Source organism: Centruroides vittatus, unplaced genomic scaffold (assembly GCF_030686945.1).
Source record: "Centruroides vittatus isolate TY-2023 unplaced genomic scaffold, ASM3068694v2 contig_884, whole genome shotgun sequence".
Classification (NCBI taxonomy): Eukaryota; Metazoa; Arthropoda; class Arachnida; order Scorpiones; family Buthidae; genus Centruroides; species Centruroides vittatus.
The window spans coordinates 2208418-2234724 of record NW_027122576.1 but is presented as its reverse complement, the minus strand read 5'-3'; the positions used below and the strand labels follow the sequence as shown (position 1 = coordinate 2234724).

The following is a 26307-nucleotide window of genomic DNA, read 5'->3' as shown; positions in this document are numbered from 1 at the left end:
ATTGGCCACGCCATATATGGTTTAACATGATATACATACAAACTAAACACGTTTATACATAAATATCTACATTCAGAAACCGAGAAAACATATACATATGTACAAATTTCTAACAGATGAACACGAATCGAAAATTAATATCTACCGAAGATGTAAGAAAATTCTGTACAATGTTCAAAAATAAAATTAGAAGCCGTACCCTTTCCATCACTCCCATCTCCTATTTTCCATATTGACAGATAAAATAGCTACAAAACAAATTCTTCGATTATCGATAAATTAAATTTTTCATGATAAAAACCATCGCTGTTCACAATGTAAGTTATAAAATGTTCACGAGTCTTTCGTAAAGAGGGGCGTTACAGAGAAAACCAGGAAGGAGAAAGTTATTTTGTTTTTCTTGTATAATATATCATCTTTATATAGAAGAAATACTCCTTATAAAGCATGAGTATACTTTTCTATAAACTGTTAAATGTATATGTATATATATAGGCTATATATATATATATATATATATATGTATATATGTTCCGTTCTCTAATTGTCTAACTTAATTCGAAGAGAGAAGGTAAAAGGATGTTATCAGCTAACTTAAAATTGAGAAATATTCTATAGTTTTGCAATTGCAAAAACCTAACAAGAATAAAAATTATTTGAAATTTTAACTTTCTTGATTAAGCTTAGATAATAGAAAAGTTCCTTTTTTTATAACCTGAATTCTTTTCTCGTTTATTTCTTTCCTTATTTGTTGTTTTCAATCTTTAAAATATCTATTAAAAAAGGAAATTTTGACGGATTACAGTTATTCTAGATTGTTACTACTTAATGGAAATGTGTTAAGGATGGTTATTAGGTTAAGTAAGGCCACTGGTAGTAACTTATAACGTGAAAGATATGAATAAGACTCAATAGTATCACTCTGTGGAGTAGGAAGAATAGTTTTCTATTTTGTTTTTCAAAGATCTTCTCCACTGTTTTAGAAAAAGAGAAAGTATCCGAACGTTTAATTTCCAAAATGAAAATGATGATTTTTATTTTGGAAATTTGCAATTGAGCAGTTCAGCCGGCAAACATGCCAGGCAGCTTATCTATATACTACTATGTTTTAAAAACTTAACTCTTTAAATGGGAGAAATAACTGCATTTCGACTCTGCACCTAGAAATCATACTAAAATTGGACATTATATCTTGATGTTTTCTCTTTGCAGCACAACAAAACAACGTTTTAAATTTTGTAGCACCAGACAGACAGAAGACTGCCTAACCACCTTGTTAGAAGACCTTTTTTTTTGTTTTGCTATTATTTAAATCCTTGTTTTCGTATCGCTTTGTTGTTAAAGAATAAAGCCAGCTTTATATTTGGACAACATTTTGGCACTGGATGCATTTTTCTAGAATATGAAATTCGCGATTTGAAATAAGTATTTAAAAAAAGCCAGAATTTCACACAACAGTTCCTTCTTGAGTGATTTGCACTCCTGTTTCTTTGTCTAGCGAATCTGCACTTTGTAAAGTACCGTTTCCTCGATTCAAATCTTCACTCCCTTTGTGCATCGCTTCTAGCATTAAAGATTTTCTTCTTTCTTGACGTAGCTTCGTGGGAGATTTAATTCTTATGGAGCCTCGCGTCAGAAAGATTTTCTTACTCGATATTGGACTTGGTCTAATTAAGAATCTTTAAAAGAAATTGAACAAAAGAGCCAAGTTATCTTTCGGTATTATTAAATATATTTCAGCAATATTTAAACAAGTTATTTAAATATACTTGTATATACTTACACGACGTCTCCTTCTTCCAATTTTAAATCACAACTGGGATTAATAACAACGTATGAAAGGCTGTTTCTTTTCTCCGATACATCATCTGAAAGACGATATCAAAACTTCAAATTTACACTTGTACATATATCTATATCGCTTTTTATTACGAATTACAAACCATAATCTTCTGTTGGCAAGCAAAGGTCCTGCATTCTGTTTTTGACTAGATTACTGATTTCTTGTCTTTCTATATCTGTTTTAACAGCAGTTTGGTCGTCGTGATCTAAATCTAACGATATTTGCTGCAAAAAAAAAATAATAATAATAATAATAAACACATTTTGGAAAATTGTACTAAATAACTCAGTTGGTAATTTAAAAACGGGCATTTTATGTAAACAAACTTACCGATGATGTTTCTGTACTGCTGGAAGATTGTATGCGATATAAACCTATTGGGATCTCACACGTAGAAGAACATAACTTTTGATACAATCTACCATAAGTCCGTATCCACAGATCGTCTTTAGTAATTCTTAACTGTGAATATAAAAGGTTTAATGACATTTATCGAATTAATTATATTTTTAAACATAGCGTCAAAATATATCGTAATTACCGATGATAAAAATCCAGATCCAGGAGCTTGATCTACACCCAAAAGTAGTCTGAGAAACGTGATCATATAATCCTTTACGAAAGCCTAAAAATAATTATAAAGACGTTAAAACCAATTCAAGTGACATTTAGCATTTTATTGATGACTTACCTGATATAATAAAGTATCCAACATACTTGCACTGAAAACACTTCCGGCAGCGAATGGCAAACGAAACATGTAAGATATATGCGAACCACGTTCTCGTTCCCTCTGGAGGAACATAAACAAAATTGTCTCGCTAATACACGACAAACTAAATTGAATTATAAGCGAAATCTGTCATTTTACCTTTTCCATTTTAGAAAGATGTAGGGCGTAAGCGTCGTGAGCTCTAAACTGCATAAACCTCATATTACTAGATTGGCTGAGTTCTGTGATTATTCTCACGCTCGGGAAAAGTCTAAAAGAAAAGTTACTCTGTTAAGCTGTACAAGGTAATCGTTAAGAGAAATATAAATTCTTACTTGAACATGGTTTGTACTGCAACAATTGTATTGCAGTCGGCGAGATAATCTTCTTCTGCCGAATTTGTAGACTCTTTATTTACCACAACGACACTGTCTGCCAAATTAATGCCTGCCCTCAATAAATCGTCCAAACTGAAAAAAATACCCGTTAGTGAAGTATAATAAAAATCAGTATTTTTATTTAAAGTAAAATTTAATATTACTCGTCAATCGATCCTTGCATCCAGTAGACTAAAGGAAACCAAGAAATAGCGTCTAAGAATGCTGGATGAGGTCTGAAACAAGTAAAATACCAACACTGTAATTGTCTTTAAATGTAAGTCAGCACTTATTTTAAAAAGGTACCTTTTTTCTAATAATAATACTATTGGACGTAAAGAAACAGGACTGTGAAAATGAGCTCTTAATGGAATAATGAAATTGTAAATTCCGTTACTTGCATAATCTGCGGCTAAAATTATACACCTGTTTGGCCAGTTGTATCCTTTAGCATTACGAAACATACAATGCTCGCAATCCTAAAAAAATATAAAATATTGAACTATCTGAAAATGATTAAAGACGAAAATTTAAAATGAATATTTACTTGCGCTAGTTGTAAACAACACTGTGGCTTTTTTTCTTTTAATAAATAACATAATGTAGGGCTGACACCAATGTAAGATGCCACGGGTGGGAAACCTTTAACAATTCTGCAAGAAAATAATGTTTTAAATATTATAGAGAATTTAGTTAAAAATATAAACGTACTCGCAAGCTTCGGCCGGTGTACTCCAAGGTATATCAAGGTATTTTTCTTCTTCGGCTTCTAGAGCTGCTTGATTGCCATCTATTTCTGTTTTAGGAGTTTCACCTGGAGCGATAATGGTGGGAACCGGTGCAATTGAGGATTTCCTTAATACATCTTCGGCCGAGACATACAGAGGAGCTCCATCAACTGAAGGAACCTGAAGTCGTAATCCAAATCGTTTCCTCGTCAGAGAAAATGGTACTTTCTTCTCCGAATCGATCATTTCTACTCCGCCATCTGCATTAATTATTAAAAACTGAGTTAAATTTTTAAACAGAAAGAAGTCTAGTGTTGCACGCGCCGCACCTTTCTTCGTCTTTTCGTCCATTCCCAATATATCTTCTACGTCAGTTTCCGTGTTGCTTTTATCGTCCTCGTCATTACTTGCTGGCAAAAATGCACTGTTTTCTTCTTTTGTAATGTTCATATAAAAGCATATATCGGATGACTTCATAATGTATGATGGTCCAGGATTTAACATAATTGGCCACGTTCCTGCAACGTCACTCTGAACACCCACTAAAGCGACACCGTATCTAAAATACAAACACATGTACGTGTTTAAGATGTAAGTTTATTTGTATATTCATGTTATATATTAAAAACTCACTTGCGATGTGAATGGAAGGACGCGTAAGTAAAGCTCTTTCCCTCATATTCGCCAAAAAATCTACTTTCTCCAAGACTAATGTGATAAATTTCATTTCCAGAACATTTACCATACAGTCTATGCCATTCTTCTCCGGATGTTTGTCCTTCTCTACATTTAAAATAATAAAATGTTAGCGAATTTCACAACTGTAATAATATTTTTAAGTGAAAGTAATTTTCATACCGATACTTACTGACCACGTGATGTATGTAGTAATAAAGTAACTAATGTTGAAGTCCCAGGACAAAGGCAATTATTGGCTAACAAGGCATATTTAAATTCATCTTCGCAAACTACATGCTCTGTAATTAGAAATTATCTTTATTCATGAAGTTTCTTTACTTTTTAAAAATAATCACGCATAAAACTACTCCCAACCTGCAAATGCCACGTGTATTTTATTCTCCGGACGGAATATTTGCACATACTGTGGTACGTTGGGTGCAAAATCGCGTACAGCCCATGATCTCAGAATGGTATGCTCGTCCTAAAAATATAATAAACAGTACAAAAGAAACTGTATTTAAATACTAACAAAATATAAAATAATAAATACATACTGCTGCACTTCGATCTGCATAATTTCTTGCTGCCAGTATAAAACAAGCTTCAGCAGCATTCATCCTTATTAAAATTAAAATTTATTTATAAAAAGATTTAAATACACATATCTATTTTTAAAATATTTTAAAAATTGATATATATATAAACCTCGCTCTTGTTAAATCTGTATCTTTTAAAGCAGATCCTTGGAGATAAATAACTCTTTGCGCCCACATTGGTACTTGAAGAATCATCTTCATAGTCGAGTCTAGTTCACAAGGAGATAGCAACACAACATAAAAATCCTAAAAAAGAGGCGCTTTATGCAATTTTCGGTACAAAATCATTTTATCACAAATAAAAATATACCCACTTGAAGTAAAGGATGAGCATAAAACTCGTTCAAAAAATCCATCACAGTATCGGCCCTGAGAGTTGTACTACAAACTACAACGTGCTTTTCATTCTGAGCCCTGTGCATGCTATAATTGCCACCTAATTTTTGCCTTTCCATCCAAGTGAAAGCCAATTGTTCGAACTGCAAATCAAATGGAAATCAAATTAGGAATGCCATTTATAACGTAGATTTACGACGAATCATAGAAAAACATACTTGTGTGGGAAGGACGATGAGAGCGACTCCAATCATGACAACCATAAAAAGCTGCGATGGCCAATTATCGGGCCTCACATCACCATATCCGACTGTAGAAAAAGTGACTACGACAAAATAGAGGCTCGCAAACAGGTCAACATGCTCTTTTCCCGCTCGTTGAGAATGTTGAAAACCACAAACACTGCGATATCCAACCGCGCGTTAATGTGTCATTCTTTCACATAGTGCAACTTATAGTGTACTGTACTTACCTTGTAAATATTAGGCACATCAGGGTAACAGTTAGTATCATTAATCTCTGGGATAGTGCTGACTGCGATCTTTGCATAGCTCGATGGAGATCATTCTATTGAGATAAACAAGATCCTCTGAAAAATTCTAAATAGCAATTACAGATCGAATCCTTTTGTTAAATAAGACGTGATATTTTCTAAAATATAAAAATTTACTTACAAACATGTTCTCGAGAGCAAATTTTGCTAACCAGCAATTCAGGAATCCTGGTATGAATAGATTCCTTAATGGAGGATAGCATAACTAAATAACACAAATGTTTGATGTTGCATGTATATACTGCTATATGAACAATTAACATATAGATTGATGGTGAAAATAACTTACTGTGACAACAAAAGGTACATTGTTCACTAATTCCAATATGAAATTCCATGATAATAACTGCTGCCAAATGTTACCCTACAATTATTCGAACGGAAAATGTATTTATTTGTTTTGTATTTAATATACATGTTGGCATAAATACAGATTAATATTTACTTTATATCCTAAGTATGCTAATAGTAAGGCCTCGGACAGACATATAAATGAGAGGGCAACCTATATAAATTAAATAGATTTAAAATTAATAATTGATAACCTCGTCATTATCAAATAATTAAAATAACTCACTTGAATACCCCATAGAGGTAGTGGACGATCCACCCAAAGCATGCCATCCCTGAAAAATCATAATTAAAGATAATTAAATACAATTTTGATTAATAATGATACTTTAATTTTATAATTATTTTAAAAAATATACTAAACACACTTCAAAATAATTATATTTAAATAATAATTATTAAATTACTCAGTAATTAATTTTAATCCTAATTTTAATCCTAATTTTAATCCTATTTGTGTTAAGTAGTTTTGTTAAAAATTCGATTTATTTTCTGCAAGAATATAAAATTAAAACAAAAATACTTTGCATGTCATTTGAAACTAAGTAAAAATTTCGTCAGCTGAAAGCGTTATAATAATCCTTTAAACTGTCCATTTACCATCAATATGATTACTGCAATATGATAACTTGACTTGCGAGGTATATATATAACGTATATATATGTAATCAGAGTACATGTATAATCAGTTTAAATTTTAAGAGATGGTCGACCATGTTCTAATTGAGTTAAATAATATTTAGCTTAAATTTTTTTCAGCTCTCAAGTTTTCATTCATTCATCGGTGTTCACTTCTTATAAAAAATATTAATAATCTTTAATTACAATAAAATATTGTAGTGTTGATGTAATTGAAGTTTCTGTATAATTAACAAATAAGATATTTTACAATAAATCCGTTTTACGACTGGTGAAAACATACTATTATAAGTTACAAAATGTACAAAATCGATGTGGTATTATGTAATTCGAACGTTATTTCCGAGAATAGAACCACAATTTATAACACCAAACCCCTGGGAAATCAAAGTTCGATTTATGTGTTTCTCTTAAAATTTATTTTTCAGACCGATAAGGTCGTAAAGCGAGGTCTTACTATAATTAAAAACAAGACTAAAAATTGCATCTAAAATATGTTTAAACTTAAATTAGAATTTACCAATTGATATGTTCTGGTTTTATAGAAGAAGTTTGAACATTGGGTTCTGTATGAACAATCTCACTTCTGTTCTTAGGTGTGCAGCCATAACTGAAAACGAACAACACATGGTTATAGAATACTTTATACTCGTATATATTTAATTTTAATGATATAATATTTATATCATATATTTAATCATTCACCATGCTGCGTTTTCTGGTCCACTATCCAATATTACACGAATGACATATAGAACACACAACAGCAATTTAATTATCAAATTAAATATTCTTATCCTCAAACCTAAAAATAAAAAAAAATATATACACACATATATATATATACACATACATTAAAACTTTACAGAAGTGCATTTTATATAATTTAAAACAAAATTTAAAAAGATTTATATATATTATAATAAAAGCTGCTTATAAATATACATATATTAATATAATGAATGTTTTCGTAAAATATTTCTATAATATAATTTCTTATCATATTTTCCTAAGTAAACAAACTTCTTTATACGTTTGTAGGAGCAATTTTATGCAAATTACTTCGGTTCTGTACGCTCGAAAAAAGTTTCTGTTAAGATTGAAATGCACGAAGAATGATTCTGAATATAGATCACTGCTTATGTATTTGTTATGTAATAATATTTCTGCCAAACAAAATGACATTTTGATTCTATTTTTAGCGCATAAAATACCATTTATTGGTACATAAAGAAAGAATATAAAGGCCAAGAGTTAGCAAGAGCAAACTAGTAATAGCATTTTCCGACAAATAAACGAATACAAATAAAAATAATATAAAAGAAAACAATACAGAATACTTTTAAAAATTTAGATAATAAGATGACAAACTTGCGTAAACAACAATATAAATGTTTAAATATCAAATATTCTTCCTATATAACAAAAAAGTTTTCTTGTACGATAAAAGTAAACAAAGGTAATTTTCTCTCATCGAAAGACTATAGAATGCATTCACAGAAGCGTATAATAGCTTTTGTAAGTTATAAAAGAAATGTTGAAACGGTTACAATTAATAACTGACAGGTGATATTAGTTATTTAATTACTATTAACCACGCTAAACTGATTATACAACCGTTCCTTGTACCAGATTATATGTAAATAACGTAATGTATTACTCTAATTATAATCTGTACAAGGAAAGTGCTTGATTGTAACTTAATTCCATTCTGTATAATTGAAAATTATTAAAACCCGAGTTAATATTCTAATTTATTGTAGATTATTTGAGAATCCCGGTTAAGTAATTCTCATCTTTCTTATGTATTAATGCCAAAAGCTTAATTTAAAATTTCTTAATTTTTTACAATGAATCTAATTGAAATTCTAATTTAAAATTCTGTTATATCGTGAATTAAAACTCTAAAAATTGGAGAGATTGGAATAGTAAGTACCACTTAAACTTTAAAATTAATTTAATGAGACCTTATCTTTGATCTCTGGAGAAAGTATAAATATAGAAGTGATAACATAATATAAGAGCAAAAAAAAAAAAAAAAAAAGTGTAACTGTTAACAAGCAAACATTTAACTTAAATGATGATCTTTATAATTACCAGAAATACCAAGTAAGTTATCGATAATAAATCAAGAATTCAGTGATGTAGTAATAAATAAAATAATTGAGAAAAGCGTTATTGTATCCTTCACTAAACAAGATAATAATTCATGAATCTATTCCTGCACTTATCTCGTTGTTAGCAATCTCACTCCTTCCTTAAAAATAAAATTAGAGATTTATATTTTAAATCTAATATATTCCCTTCTAGTCTAATTTATAATTTAAAAGATAGAATATATTATTTCTAAATATTTAATAATTATATATCAAATACTACATTAGAAAGAAGTAATTTAATTTCCTGGAATGATGGAGATAAAAATACCTTTTAATAAGTTTAATTTTTGATTTTCTAACGTGTATAGATTTATAGATTAACAACATAATTAGAAAACTAGAAGATAATCGATAGAAAGTGTGTAGAACTATAGTAAATTGCCGTAAGAGGTAGGGGAAAAAAAGGCATTTTTTATGATGGTAATCAACCGAAAGAGAAATGGGATGGAAGATTGTTAATATCTTCTATGAGATAAATTTTGATGATTGCATCTGTCGACTTGTAATAATTGACGTGGAACAGAGAAATCAATTTTGCATGGTTTCTATCGAAAATAGTTAACTGTTTGCATTATTTATTTCATTAATTTTATTGTGTTTGGTGTTTTGATAGCGGTAAATAGAATGGCATAATTTGTATTGTGTAATTCAATCTCTGCATCTATACGAGCGTTTTAAAATTCGAAAATTTAATCTCTGAATGACAAGCGTATAACTCAAGATGTAGCGCGAGTTAAACGTGTCGTAAATATTTTAAAAATTTATAAATAAAAAATTCTTTAGGAAAGCGCGACTCATTTTTTTTTTTTTTATTAAATCTATTTACAGATGTTGACAGTAATACAGTAATACAGAAAAATACACAGGGTGGCCCAAAAAGCAGTTGTTTTAAAGACTAATCCGGTGTATTCATCGGCAACACATTACTAAACACGATTGACTTCATTTCTGTTCACTTGTACTTTTAAATTGTGTCGATTTTAAAAATATGGTAAAATTTTATTCAAAATTCTTCAGTTTATTCGAAATATTCAAATATTCGCTGTCATTTTTACACAAATACAAGATATTAAATTACTTTCACAGTTATTGGGAAATGATAGGAACAGATGGAATTAGGAAGAGATTAAGATGAATGAGTATGTGATTAATATAGACAGAACTGTGTATCGTTTGTATAAATTATTTTAAAAAATCATTTATTTACAAACTCCAATTGATTTATAGAACTTTTGTATTCATTTAGAAATGTAATGGTTTCTACTTGGATAAACATTCATTGCTTTTTTTAAAAAATGTTACCTGTACTTAGGCTGAAGTTTGTTCTTAAAACAGCAACGAAATCATTAATCTTAGCTAATGTCTGTTAAAATTTCCCAGAAAGTTATGTATTAATATCTTTTTAAATTTTATTTTTGCATTGTTTTAAATTATATACGAAGTAAGAAATTTAAATTTTGTCGGGTAGTAGTAGTTCATTTAAAGCTTAATCTTGAAAATTCTTTCGCAAGTTTCAAAATAGATTATAGAGAAAAGAATAATTATTTATCATTGTCACTACTTTTTTTTTTTTTAAATTATGCACTAATCCTGCTCTGAATAATAACAATAAAAATAATAACAAAAATAATATAGAGGTATTAAAGAAGAATTTTTATATGAAATTTTTGCAAAAATTAAATTTGTTTCTTTAAGATCATTAATTTAGAGTGACATTTAACAATCTTTATAAATGTCAAAAACATAAAAAAACAATTATTCTTGCGGATATGATGGAAATTTGCATACAGTCAATAACATCAAATGTATATTTTACTAGTTTTTATTAAAAAGAGAGACATAAATTAACACGTGACAATATTGTTTGAATGGGATTTTGCTAGTAGCACATAAATGAAAGTAACCTGACCTTAATAAGTTTTACGGCTTCTCACCTTCAATAACACTAAAATTTATTGTTTTTTTTTTAATTTACTTTTTTGTTGTAACGTCCACATATAACCGAGTTTTACAGCATGGAAGTTGATAGGAGATGTATACGGAAGCGCGTGTAGCTGACAGGAAACATTTATAGAACGACACCTACGATAGACGGTAGATAATCGAATACAAGATGACAAAAGTGTTCTAGTGCAGATGACATCAAGTTCGATTAACTATAGGAAAAGGCTCTGACAGGATGTACCTAAGTCATCTACATCAAAATTGAATAGCATCTGCCTAGTACAGTAGATTATTCACATTCTTATCGTGTTTGCGAGAAGATAAGAGAAGTTGAAGGGAATGAGTTTTATTGGTTGGAACGACAAAGGCAATAAACAGAAGTGCAAAAGTTTCGATTTTTTAAAAAAAATTTATTGTTAAACAGCTTTAACATATTCTCTTATTATCTCGACCAAGGACAAGTTAGAATTTTTGAATTCGGAAGGAATAAATTAGTATAAAATCTTAAAAAATAATAAAAAAGTATTGATTTTAATTTTAAAAAAAACACGTAAATACTCACTCGATCTCTGATTTTTTATAAAATACAGCTGAAGTCTTTCTTTGAAGGTGTTTTCGTTCACGTAAAACTCCACCCGAACTCTAAACAATAATTTAAAAAAAATTAATAAAATAATTATTTTTATTTTAGTTTATTAAATTAGGTCATTTGTTTAGTCTCTTAAATAACAATAAAACATAAAATAAAGTATAAACTTTTATCTTTCATTCTTAGGTCGATAAAATATCCCCAGGGAGACAGAATTAATGAGGCTAACTACAGATAGAGTAAGTTTCTATTTTATATATTGACTAACAAATATATATATATATATATATCTTGATTTTACTAAATTAATGGTTCCTTATATTAATTAAATAAAAGTTCGAACCGTTATTTTTCCTTTAGAATAATAAAAAATTAACATACTCGCAAGAGAGAGAGAGGCGAAATTGTACACGCTTTACATTTAAACAAAGCACATTATATGCAGACTTATATAAAATTTAAGACGTATTTAATATTTTATAATGTTTTTATAGTAAAATTATTTATATTCCGATTAAAGTAACATTTTAAAAGGCACGCAATATATTTAAACATATTTTTTAAAGTATAAATTGGAAATCTATAATAATTTTTCTTATTGCTTAATATAACATTAATATAACATAACATATATATATATATATATATATATATTTAAGTTGTAAAAAGTGAAAATGCCCGTTTCTTTACCGTACAATACAGCTACACGTGAGAATCAACAGCTGGAATTTAATGGATATAATTCTTAGATTTGTCTAGGATAAGTTTTTACGAACTTCTATCGATTATATCTATCCTTTGGTATGCACTAAAGAGATTTATCTTCTTATAACATCGACAACACGTCAATCCCCCAAGGGGATTTAGATAACTAGTCGATGACACTTACATTAATTTAACACTTCCATAAATCATAGATTTTGGATCTGTAAAGCTTCATGTGTTTATTTAAATCTAAACTTCGGCCATGTCTACGACGATAAAAATGTGGAAGAGTATTTTGATAGCGCTTCTAGGAAATAGTATGTCGAGAACTATAAAAATAATTTTTAAAAAAAAATCAAGGTTTACGTGCGTAAAACTAGGGAACGTTAAAATTATTGAGTAATTAAAAATTGAAGTACAACAGATAACGGCTACCTCCAAACACGGACGTTTATGTTCTCGTCGGTACCGTTGTTGGCGGGTTTGTACTCGGTATGAAGAAAGTATCGACGTTTACGCTGTATTCTTACTAATATATAAAATTTAAATAAAATGTAAGAGGGAAAAATCTGAATAAGAGAAAATCTCGGATTCGTTCGAATTTGTTGATCTTCACCGACTTTGAATTCAATTTTTGAGGTTTATCCTTCGGCGTGCTGTTTCTTTCCGCAGAACTTATGTCCAAATAATAATATATAGAAAAACCTATAAGATTACAGTTCTCGTCATAGCATTAAGCATTTTTAAAATTCTATTAAGGATTTTACAACGAAAAAAACCTTTCTTACATGATTAATGAGTACTTTTATTTGTATGTTGTCGGTTTAAAAATAAGTTATATTTTAAGAAGAACCATAACTATTAAAGTTTGAATTATAGTTATTATTGTTATAAACATTAAAAAAATTATATTAAATTGCTTAAAACATAAAAATATCGACTAATTCAGTTATTACTAACTTGTCTATTATTCATGATGTTCGCGTGTAAAATGAACATTATTGCGATATATTCTCTTGTATACACAGATACACCCAATACACGTACAGTACGTATAGGCTAAATACTATCACAAAGATGGAAAAATTTTTAATTTTACGTACAAAAATATACTGGAAAAAAAAGAAGGATTAACGAGTTAAACGAGTTTTCTGCAAAGTGAAAAATTTCTTAAGAATAAAAAAATATTAGAGACGATAAGAGTTTTAGACGCATCATCGAGTTGGCACCTGGGTTCAGCCGTACCATCCGATGTCCTTTGGCTATTTTCCAACAAGGTTTTTCACTCTTACCATTTAAAATATACGTAGACGTATGTATAACCCGATCGAATACCTCAAAAACTAATAAATAAATAAATATTTTAAATTTTAAAATCGAATTTATAATTTCTTAATCAAATTTTACGACTTCAACATCTTCGAAATTAAAATCCGAACTAACTAAAATTAACGGAGTTAATTAAAAATGTACATTATTTTCCAATAATTAAAGCATCACAATAACTATTAATAATTTAATAATACGAACGTTAATGTTAATTAATATTAACGAAACTTTGTAAACAATTTATAAATACTGTAAATACATTGGTATGAAGTATAAATACTTTTATATATTTTACGTCTACTGAGGGACAAACAAAGCATGGAAGTTTAAATATTTTAAATGTCAACATTAAATCTGAATAATAATATGAAGATTTCCGTGATAAGAGAGATAAATTACATGAGCGCGTTCGGAATAAATTCACTCAAGTTTGCTTCATTCGAATTCTTTAATTGACAGAAGTTTTTCGTTCTTTAAAGCCCTTAAATGGCATGTAAAAAAAAAAATTTAATAAAATATCACAATTAACTACTTTTTCTATAGAAGAATGCTTTCGGCCACGATACATAAATTTAAAAAAAACTGTATATAAATGCAAAATAGCCCGAAGCGCCAGCGAAATATTCGAGAAGATAATGCATTTCGTATTGATAAATGAGAATTATTCATATACACGCTTTCTAATACACGAAAATAAATGATTATAGTTAAGGATAATAATGCCTTTACATATATATATATATATAAATAAATATATGAAAATTTAGATATAACCTGTGAAATTGTGATATATTATCCATACTGTCAGCAGCCGTGAGTTTCTCCACTGTTCTTTCGGGATGACATTGAGTCAAGTTAAACGATGGTACACAGTTACCACTAATTGTAGGCAGTGCGGGTGCCACGGTTCTCTGTCGATGTTTCGTTTTTTCTTTAGTAATCGGAACCTTGTTGACGTAGATTGGAACATGGCACTCGGTAGTCGGGTGACGAAATCGGTAGAACCATCGATTAGACATTGGTCTCTGAAAGTATAGGTTTATGGCACATCGTGCTCTTTTCTATTTTAAAGCTGTTAATCCCACGAAATCGGCTCGAAAATTAAGATTACATACGAAATTAAGATTATTACTTTTTCATGTATCAAAGATGAAGTTGCGAATTTGATCGATTTTCGAGTCCGGTTACCGTTACGGATCCTAAATTTAGATCACAAAAATTCATTGACAAATTCCAACTTTCTGATACTTTTGCATGGATTTTTATCGAACAAATTTGAATTAAAACCTGTTAAATTTAATAATCAAATATTTGATGTAAATTATTTTAATATTCGGTTAGAGATTAACAGTTATAACCGCGGAAAGGTTATAAGGTAACGTTATAAAGGCGACAACGTCCCCTTAAAATAGGATGCAAACCAAGTTTTAATACGCAACTTAGGATGTAGCCTAATATAGGGATGACTTTTATCATAACTTTTGTATTATGAGAAGAAGTTTAGGAGATAATACGATTTTATCGTGAGTGAACACGGCAGAGATTACAGTATGCTTGCTTAAATACATTAGAATCTTGTCAATGACATCTGATCCTAAATTTAAACGGATAAGAAGAAGAAAATTAAAGAAAATTTAATATTTCGTAAATCGATTTATTAAACATAAATCGGAAAATTAAAGAAAAAAGATCAATTCGAATTGGAAAAAGGAAATAAACTTAAAATCGAAAGTGTTGGATCTTACCGAGATGATGTTTTCATTCTTCGCGAGGAAAAAACTAGTAAAATCGAAAATGTGGAGAAATTAAAACGTGCCTAACGGAGAACAGCATCAGTATCGAACTGTCATCTTCTCTTCTTCCAAGCAAACAACTGGAATTCCGCGCAGGTTCCATACTGATACATATATCATGGCGTCACCTTTGTATACCGCATCGTCGCTATGGAGATTACTCTTAATTTTTAAAAAAATATTTTAAAAAGTATATATTAATTTCCTCCTCGGACTTAAATCTGAAATCTTGACAGCTTCCTTCCTTCGCGGGATATCTGCCAGCGGAAACGTAATTAGAAACGTAAAAGATTCCGACTCCAACGTGACCTTTCGAACTCTAAACACTCTACCCCTTTGATTAGAAGAAGTTTAGTTTTGTAATAATCCGATATGCTACTTGCACAATATAAAAAAAATCAGAAGAATGGCTACGTTATTCCTCAATTACTTCTCCAATATTTTCCCTTCTAAACACGGGATGAAGATAATAAAGAACAAGAGGAGCAATCAATCTCATAAAACTGAACTCTACTCAATTTTTGGATGAGTTTTCGAGTTCTTTCCTTCTTTTTTTAAAGCTCTTTTAATTGAAATTTCCTGATAAACTCGAATTTTAATAAAGATGAAAATTATTGATCTAAATCTTAAATTAATGAATACCACTAACGAAGGTTGTAGGACGGATTATAATTAATTATTTTTTAAAGGTCGTACTTAAAAAAACGATTGCAACTTCAACCACCAAATTAATTCGTGTACTGATTCTCGATAAAATTTAACAAAGTTTTAAGTATAAATTTCATGATATATTTTTCTTAATTCATATATTTCGAATCGATAAATCTGAGTTCAACTCTGTAAACCAATCGATCGTGGTTCACCTAATTTTTAAACGTTTACGCATACGTCAAACGTGTACAACTCGTAACAATAACATTACATTTAACCCTAGTTTCTATGTAGTGAATATTCTATAATACATTTAATACGCGATTTATTAATTCTAGGTTGGTTTTAACATCATCTCGATATATTTTAACTACTAAAAATTATATTTTATATACTTTACACTTTATCTTTCCTTCTAATTTACTATTTTCAACGTTTCTAGAATAATTTATTAAGAAATGAACATGCTTAAACATATGTAAAGTTGGAGAATTATGGTAATTTAGTGGAAACGTCTTCCCATCTTATATCATACTCTACGATTAATTACAAATTTGTATCGATACCAAATTAAATGAGTATTTTAATTACTTTAGCAGCAAATTCCGCATTTTAACTCATTAAAATGACTGAAAAATGATTATTTTTGCGGTTAATTATGATTTTTTAAACGCGATTTTTTTTAGTTGGATTTAAGATAGACAGCATCATTAAGCGAATAAACTTTAATTTATATGAATTAGAAAGTAAATATCCGTAATATATCACGAAATTCGAATTAGAAATGGAAATTTTGCGACTTTCGCTACTTGTCTGTGCGAGTCTTTCAGTCGAAGTTTAAGCTTAGAACCCGCTAGATTCCTGATTTAATTTAAGCCAAAAAAGAGGATTTTTCTAATGAAATTCGGTTTTACTTCCATTTATATCAAATTTTCAACCTGCTTATAAATATTGCAACGAGCAGCAAACAAAATCAATACCGAGAAGTGCCAATTTCGAAGCCTCAAAAAATTACATATTTAATTATAATGCCATTTACAGTAACTAGCTTAATGTATTCTAAACAAGAATTTGATTAAAGTATAAAATTTATCGTTAAAACCAATTTTTTGAGGAGTATAGGACAATAAAACGAATTGAAAAAGTAATTAAGTTACGAGAATCGTCAGCAATTTCCCATCTTAGAAGCAGGACAATCGATATGATTTCTCTCAGGATGAATCCATCATCGTAAACTGAATGTAGTGGAGGACTATCAATTTGAACTTATCTCATAGAAACGATGAAGAATTATTAAGAAAATATTATGAATGAGGTTAAAAAAAAGCTTAAGAATGAAGTCTGCGGAAGAATATCTATCAAATATTAGTCTACATTACATGCTTAGAAAAAGTTTCAATTCATAAAAATGATGGGAAGAAACACTTGAAATTCAAGATGATTTCTTAATTCAAATCGAAAGAATTTATCGGCTTTCTGTTATACAAAATTGCTCATAAAATTAATATTAAAATGTGTAAATTTTGATTTAAAAAACTATATAATCCAAGAATTAAAATGAAATAATCGTATTATTTCAAAATTCAATGCTTAAATCTCGAGAAAAACACAAGATCTCACAAATATTTACGATAAAAGAAATAAATAAATGTATGAACGATTTTATGCAAATTAGAAAGCACGAAGGCACCGGAGTGGCACAAATATTCTCTAGAACTCTCGAAAAGTTCTCGATTACTATATACAAAAATAATTGTATTAAAATACGTTACAGTATTCGAGAAAATAATTAAATCAATATTGTTCCGACGTCTTGTAAAATTATCCAACGTAAGGAAATAATATAGAGGACAACTATTTTATATAAGAAATAAGATAAAGAAGAAATACTTTTATGTGGTGCCGAAAATAACCGTTTAAAGGTTGTTGCTTGCGAATAAAATAAATATATTCTAGTAAGTAAATAAAAAAAAAACGAAATGCAATATAAGAGAGATGGTAACAAAAGACAGAAACTCGCAGTCATTTAGTGCATACAAAACATTGTTTCTGTTTAATTACCAGCTAAAATGCAGCCTGTTATAATTTACAACTGCTTGACAGAGTTGTAACTTCTACCCTCATTAAAATATTCCAGTAAACTGCTCATAAATTAATAAAAATTTAACAAAATAATAATAATAATAATAATAAACGACTAGCAAACATTTAGTGTTCGTTACTGTGTGCAAACTGCGCTCTACAATGAAAATCTAAATAGTAAATTTCACTTTTGTGTAAATGTTTAATCTAGTAATAAGAAGATAAATTCTGTCTTTGAGAAGGTTAAAGAAGTTTTACACACAAAAAAGTCCAAGGAAGGAATGTAATCTGACTTAAGTCTTGTATAAATACGGCGTCATTGTGATGTTATATGAAGTTTTGAAGTATTTCGAAGAGGTATCTAGAAACCATTATAAATATAACACGAAGTAGATTTTGTATATGTCAAAGAACTCTGTAACTAAGCGTATATATATATACGAAAACTTGAACTAAGCTACAGTATTAAGCGTGTTGCATAAAGCAAAATCAGTGGAGTGCTGTGGAAAGCACACAATTTTGCTGATATGTATGTTAATAAGTTATATATATTATTATAGCAACATTTCGAATACATATATTTTTAATATATTTATTCGAAACGCTGTTATAACAGTAAATATGGCAATTTCTAATGTAAAATACTGTCACGTATCACGTACGAAAATAAAAGTTAATCATTTATCAGATAGAAGACACGCAATTTTCAATGTAAAATATATCCTAACTTTAAATATCGTTTTAAATTACGTTAATTTTGAACGATTTTAAGTTTAAAAAATAACATTTTAAAATATTCTACTCCATTTTAGGATTTTTTATATTTTTTTTTTCCCGAGGACAATAAGAAGGCCAGACCCACAATAGCGAGGGGACGCGATGAACCGTCCACAAAAAATTCCTGGAGTGACTGCTCCGGAGTGCTCGAGTTCGAATCCGGCCGACACCTCAAGCGCCATCTTGCGGTCTTTTCAGATGCTTCTACAAATTTAGAATTTGTAGATTAATCATCTCCAAGAGTAATATTATTTTTAATATGCCATTACATTTAGAAATTCATCTATCTTCTTTCTTTTAATAGCTTCGGCGTGTTAAATATTAAACCCAACGTATACTAAGCCTATATGCAATGGTTAAATATGCATCGCGTGTAGTCATACTAGATGCATATTTAACCACTGTCTTAAGAGATGATATAGTGTCAGAATACTTTAAATTGTCTAAAAGAAAAGTATAAGAGACATAATAGAAAATTTTACAATGCTACTTTTATTATTTCTTTTTGGCAAATTGTTCTAGAAAACTGACGTATAAAAAATTCCCCAGTTGCGAATTATTTATTCATTAACTGTCTAGTTAAGAAGATAACGGATAAATTGCTTAAGAAGACATTTCTGTTGATTCTATTTTTGGTTTCCGTGTTTTCTCTCGTTTTCGACTGTCCAATTCGGCATCTTTGAAATGTTTATTGACTCCAATCTTTGTATTAAAAAATTCATCGCACAAGATGTCTGCTTTGAAAATACACCCCTCGCTTAATTAAAGACAATATAATTTTCTTTTCTGTGATACAAGTTAAAAATGTCATCTGAAGGTTAGTTACTGATATAACCTTCCTCGAAAGTATTTACTGTTAATATTTGGCATTTATCTGAAGAAGTAATCTTTCTTCGACTTTGTCGATGACTCTTAAATGGTTACTTATTCAACTGTCTAGTTGAGAAGATGACAAATAAATTACACGAGAAGACACGTCTTCCACTGTCCAATCCAACATCTTAGAAACATATTTTGGTCCAAACCTTATATTAAAAACTAATTACATAAGATAAGACGACGCTCACCTTGGAAAGATATCTCTCGTTTACTTCGGAAACTTTTACCTTCGCTACAGATTAAAAATGTCATTTGAAGGTCAGTCGCTGGCCATAACAGTCCTCGAGAGTGTTGGCTCTTAACTCGAATAATGGGCAGCTATCTTAAGCACTCATCTCTCTACTCTATAGATAACACTCTTAAATAGTTCCCTCAGCTTCGATCTTAGCAATTTTTTTATGCAAAGAATTCATTTAAACTTTAATTCCCACTCAAGAAACTTTCAAATTTCGGCATTTCCTTATCTGATCGTCATTTATTCTTCTTCGATGTGTGCAAAACGTGTTTGAACTTTCCAAACTTCTCTTAAAACATGTATAGAACCTAGATTAGATCGATTGAAAATTTATAGAATGCGAGAGAATGAAATTTTAATATTCTAAAGAGATCAAAGTGCCTTATTTATTCATTGAAAAAGCGCATTAATTGTGAATTTAATCAATAAGGAGGTTCTCAAAACAGATTAAACGATTATCATTATACTTTTGTTAATAATATCACACAAGAGATTAAATTTATCACTTTAATTTTTGTCTCCACACAAAGGGAAAAAATTAAATGGCAAGAAATTAAAAATTATTAATGTATTTTTATAATGATTACATTTGTAATCTTTGTAATTATGTTCTAAAAACTTTCTTAGATTAAAAAAAAAATAATAATAATAATTGATAAAGGAGTATGAAAATAAAAATAAAGGAATCTGATATTCTCAGTTATTATCACTTAAAATAGCGAAATTCTCGCATCATATACCACATTTTTTAAATGAAATTTTTGCAATTCTAATCTTAGCAAACCTATTTAAATAAATAAATTTGTTTAAATATTTAATTCTGTAATTATATTTAATAATTACATCATTAAAGCTTATCTCTTCAATAAAAAAAGGAAGAAAAACAGCAATGCGATAATACATTTTAAAGCTCGAAAATGAGCGTTGTTGATGGGAAAGAATCAATTATCTTTCGCTTAAATTCTTCTATCTTGATTTTTTAAAATTATAATTGTGGATGCATCTATTTATAAACACAATAAAACTAGTATAACAATTCATTTTAACACGACATCAAATCCTGGTGAAAGAATAGGGGAGAAGGAATTGAAAAAGCGCCACAGGAAAAATCAATAAGAATTTTTTAAACTGTTTTTTATATTCTCACAAGAGCAATAAAACCAATATCGTGAAGACACGAAAGGATAATCAATATAAGCAGTTTTTTCACAATTATACTAATAAGAGACTGTTAATGAGTGATACCTGGTAAGAACACAATCGTACATGTATATATGATTTTACAAGCATTTTATTTATTTATTTATTAAATCGACCTACACCAAGCCCCAATTACAGACCTGTTTATAACATACAAAGGAATATAACATAATAAAAATTACAGCATAAAACATTACTTCTTCACAAAACAACGAGGAGTTTTGTATATATTTTACAATATATATGTTACCGGCAAAACCCGATTTTACGCCAAACTAGTTTTGTCTAGGCCAAACAAGTTTGGCGTAAGCGTGTCAGGCCAAACTAGTTTGACGTAAAATCAGGTTTTGCCGGCAACATATGTTATATATATTGTAAGTAATTATATAATATATATACAATATATATTTACAATATATATATAAAATTAAAATTATAATATATATATATATAGTAATTTTATATAGTAAATATTTTGTAATATTACATATATATATATCACTAAGAAATATTTACTATATAAAGTTTCGTGAAAATGCTTTTCCTCGAGGCGACTTTATAAAAATAAACCAGCGATATGATAGTAAAGAGTATTGAAAATGGTTCGATTTGGTAATATTACAGTGTGAAACGTATATAAAAAGACAATTTTGAAAAAAATAAACGAAAAGTGAATATACTGTGGATGGAAAACAGCAGAGAGGAAAGATAAGGAACATTTTCCTCAGTACTGAAGATTTCTTCAAGCACAGTAAACGTAGAAGAGAAGCTAAACTGCATTTTTCTTCTTCAACACTGAGAAATCCCAGTATTGAGAAAACTCAAAGAAGTACGAGAACAAGTTGATGATACTATTCAATATTTCTAACTGAATTAACTTTACTATAGTCTGAAAGGTTCACACCTTTACTTAATTATAATTTCTAATTTAATTTATCAAATATTTATGTAATAATTGCTAGACGAAGCCGTGCCCTGTTGTTGTAAAGGTTACAGGGTATGTCCTTACATAACTACAGAAATAAAATATTAAATAAATTAATCAAATTTAATTTAATTTATTAAGTATGAAAGAGAATCGTTCGTAATCACATTTGCACGCTGCTTCTATAATTGCAAAACGGCATGAGTGTTTGTATTATTAAATGTTTCTTATACAGTACATTAATAAATACAATTTTGCTATTTAAACAACTTAAATGCGATTAATTTTTAATTAAAATATTAAGTTATTGATACAGTTTCAATATTGAAATTAATAAATTTAACAATTTTAAAGTAAGATATATACACGTAGGTATAATAATGAATTTTAGCATTTTACAGTTTACTCAATAATTGGATATCTTAACTCACCAATTAATAAATGGATATTAATAATCTTCACCGCAACTAATTCATACAATTCATATCACTTTAGCCTTAATTCTTAATTAACTTTAATTAACGACAACACAATCTACTATATCCCGCATGATAAATCGGACAATTTTAAGATTACCAAATCTTAGGAGACGGCAAATATTTGTTTATTTTACTCCTATGGTAGCATCTATTGACATTGATTCGGTAGCGTGGACGCATAACGATAAGAGTAACGTTACTGCAACGTATGCAAAACGGATGAAGGAGAAAGAAGCTCAATATTCATTAATTAAAATGTAGAAAACGGAAACGAAATGATGCTACAAGAGAAAGATGTCGACACATTAAAATCGGAGAGTAAATAGAAACGATTGAATTCTTTAGTAATGTATAGGTTGTGAAAAATCAATCTAGGCGCCATTTTAACCGATTTGATTACCTTCTATCCAAATACAATCGACTGTACTCACCTGCGACTCATTCCCATGGACATATTTACTCTCGAATTACGATTAGTCGAATTGTTTTAGTGCCTTATAATGTTTTTGGATGGATAGAGGGTAACTGGATGTAACCTTCGAACTAGATGTTACTCTCGCTTCCAGACTAGTCGGCGAGGGTATTTAATCGATACTACTACAAATGCCATTCCTCCTAAGGTCGATTGATGAGTATGCAAAGAATTACAAATGCGTCGACAAATGTTACAAATGGACTCTTATGTTGAGGGATTTTTAGTTATGACAAGATTTAAATTCCACGCGTTTTCATTCAATCAAAAATTTAAAGAAAAAAAATTATCCTGTCCAAAATGATTTCGGCTTCAATTTAAGTTAGAATTTGAGTTTGGATTTTATCCAAATTGTTTGGTATTATTCCAAAATAATTTGTGTCTTTCTAATGGAAGATTCACTGATATTGATTTTTTTTAAGCTTTGATAATGGAGTTTCTATCGTAATTAAAAGTGGATGGAATGATTAAATGCGTGTTGGATATTGTCGTTTTTGTTGCATTATTAATTATGTTTTATTTAATTATTAATTTTTTTTCTTCTGAAATGTAACGGAGGTTGTATGTATAATTATTCTTGTCAGGGAGAGAAATTATATAATAATACTTAAAAACAGAATAATATAAATTGTTTAGATATATACCACGTAATAATATATTATATTATTAACAATTGAATATTAAGTGTTCCTCTCTAATTATACAGATAAAACTCATAATAAAAAGATCCCTGATATTTCAATTCTAATCTATTTAAGTTATTTTAATTAATTTTTAAAAATAAATTGATTTTATTATTATTATTTTTATTTTATTATTAAAATTTCAAAAAACAAGAAATATTGTCTTTTTTATCTTAGTTATTAAACTAAAAATAATAGTATTTTCAATTTTTATTTTAAATATATGAATGTATATCTGTTTATATTTATATCTATGCTTTGTATGTACAAAATATAGACGTATATGTATATTTTAATACAAATAATTTGTATAATAAATTTATTACACAGTATACCGTACATAAATATGCAATTAAATGCTTATACAGTCTAACCTCCAATTACGACCATATCTAAACGGCGGTCATATTTTTATGTTCGCGTGAGTGGTCGTTGTTCAGAGGTTAGACTATAGGTCTATATACTGTACTGTATATTTGCTACACAAATTATATTGTTTATATATATATATATATATATATATATATATATATATATATTTGGTTTTCATAACACATCATTATTATGTAAATTACTATATTGAATATACCAAATTACGTATATAAATTTATATACATTTACAGTACCAAATATGTCTATAAAATACTCTAAATGTAAATGAAATCCCGTTATAAGAAATTTCGAAATAACATAGTTTTCAAAGTAAGGAATATTGTGAATTGTTCCCGTTTGTATTCTTTAATTACAGTATTTTTTAATATTAGGAATTCGCAAACTTTAATCTAAATTTAAAGCAACCTTTCTAGTGTAGCCCAATCAACAAAAAATCTTTCATGCCGTAACCTTCAACTAAACCGATTTTCTACGTTACGTTAGAAACGTTACCGCATTTATAAAGAACATGTGTGTCTGTCTCCTTTACATTTCCCTGCGGACAATTTAGCTTTACTTAGCTAGAAAAATTGATTAAAAATGAAATTTTCGATTTTTCAATTTATAATGGAAGAAAAAAATAATGAAAATTTCAAACATAAACAATCATAAAATCTATATCTTAATACATATTGTAAATTTGTTTGAAGGTGAATATTATTTTAGTCTCAATCTCTGCGAGTATATTTTTAACAATTCATATATATTTTTAGTACGCGAACCGAATATGTCTCAATATATTGTAAAGCTAAACTTTCTATACGCCAAAAAATTTTTTGCACTTTTTGAATATCGCCGTAACAAAGTACACCTGTATATCTTTGCTTTCGATTTTGTTAAAGGTCATTATATCCATGCAGAGTGCACTAACTAAAGTTGTCGCAGTCCTTACGCACGCTAATTAAAATTTATGTTTACTTTCCTTCATTCTTTACATGCTCTTCCGGACATCTTCCATATTAACGATTGGAAGTCGTCAATATGGAAGATGGGTCTTCAACTATTATATAATAAATATGAGAAATTTTCTTTTTCTCAATGCCTAAAGTCAATTGTTACGTATTTTTAAGTCTCGACTTCTAAGAGGACGCACTATTTGAGATCCACATTCATTTCATCACTCACAGGATATTGAGAGACTCAAAATACAGTCTCGACGTCATACAGCTTTTGTGTCAACTCTATAGATTATGCAAATTATTAGCACCTTTCATCGTTAATCATACTCGTGAGCATAGTTTTGTCAAAGATAAACTCTTTAGTAAAAATAAATCTCAATTTCATGATTGATTCAACATGTTCTACATATTTTTCGTCTTTCATTGTGCATACATCATATAATTCAATAGGGAATATTTTTTTGTATTGAATTCTGTATGATTGATTTGAAGGTATGGTACAAGCGTTGAAAAGATGAACTAAGCTGTCTACATCTTGGACATGAAATCTGATTTAGCACTCTTTTGTCGGAACCTCGCTTATGCGAAGGTCGAACAATTTGAAGCAATTAAGAAACAAACAAACGGTATTTTCCTAAGTTAATTACATGCTTAAAAATACATGTACAGATTTGAAATCAAAACAAATATCTCACAAATTATAATTTTTTTTTTAAATTTATAATTTAAAAATAAATCATTTTACTTGATTTTTCTGTTGCATTGCGGATTTTTAGCCTTCAGCAGTTCAATTAAATAAAATTGTTCTTCGATTGAAATTAACTTTAAAAATCAAGAAAATTGGATGATTTAAATAATATTTTCATTTTTTGAAAGTAATGGAAATCGACATTTTAATAAATTAAATCACAAGTTTATTTAAATGAAGAGAACAAAATTAGATAAATAAATAAATCATTTATTCTAATTAAGCATCAAAGCGAATTTTTAATTAATGTAAATAATATTCAAATATCTTATTGTATGTCGATACACGAAATTTGAATATATTATTTAATTTAATTAAATGCCGTTATGATAATCTTGAAGCTCAAAAACTACAGTGAAACTTCGATTTAGTGTCGTCATTTGTTCGTCTCTGAATTTTGCACTAAACCGAGTGTGGAGCTAAACTGGAGAATCTCAAGCCATAATAAATTATATACAGTATGTAGTAATAAGGTCTAATTCCAGTTTGAGTCTGAGAGTCACCTGATAC

At 28.8% G+C, this 26307-nt stretch overlaps 1 protein-coding gene across 1 annotated transcript in view; it reads right to left on the bottom strand.

Moving 5' to 3' along the window:
- Positions 1-507: 507 nt before the first annotated feature.
- Positions 508-26307, bottom strand: part of SLO2 (slowpoke 2) — a 64036-nt gene continuing 38236 nt past the window's right edge. Inside the window, exons 3-30 of the mRNA XM_067280498.1 lie at positions 11482-11561; positions 7522-7621; positions 7337-7426; positions 6404-6452; positions 6272-6331; positions 6116-6190; positions 5948-6031; positions 5746-5840; positions 5492-5675; positions 5252-5416; positions 5047-5183; positions 4896-4959; positions 4714-4822; positions 4529-4637; positions 4294-4443; positions 3990-4219; positions 3644-3920; positions 3480-3585; positions 3239-3411; positions 3097-3168; positions 2891-3025; positions 2715-2826; positions 2535-2636; positions 2385-2468; positions 2174-2305; positions 1944-2067; positions 1784-1868; positions 508-1679 (exon numbers count right to left, since the gene is read on the bottom strand). Coding sequence (XP_067136599.1) covers positions 1448-1679; positions 1784-1868; positions 1944-2067; positions 2174-2305; positions 2385-2468; positions 2535-2636; positions 2715-2826; positions 2891-3025; positions 3097-3168; positions 3239-3411; positions 3480-3585; positions 3644-3920; positions 3990-4219; positions 4294-4443; positions 4529-4637; positions 4714-4822; positions 4896-4959; positions 5047-5183; positions 5252-5416; positions 5492-5675; positions 5746-5840; positions 5948-6031; positions 6116-6190; positions 6272-6331; positions 6404-6452; positions 7337-7426; positions 7522-7621; positions 11482-11561 — 3415 coding nt within the window. The 3' untranslated portion in view covers positions 508-1447. The remainder of the gene's footprint in view (positions 1680-1783; positions 1869-1943; positions 2068-2173; positions 2306-2384; positions 2469-2534; positions 2637-2714; positions 2827-2890; positions 3026-3096; positions 3169-3238; positions 3412-3479; positions 3586-3643; positions 3921-3989; positions 4220-4293; positions 4444-4528; positions 4638-4713; positions 4823-4895; positions 4960-5046; positions 5184-5251; positions 5417-5491; positions 5676-5745; positions 5841-5947; positions 6032-6115; positions 6191-6271; positions 6332-6403; positions 6453-7336; positions 7427-7521; positions 7622-11481; positions 11562-26307) is intronic.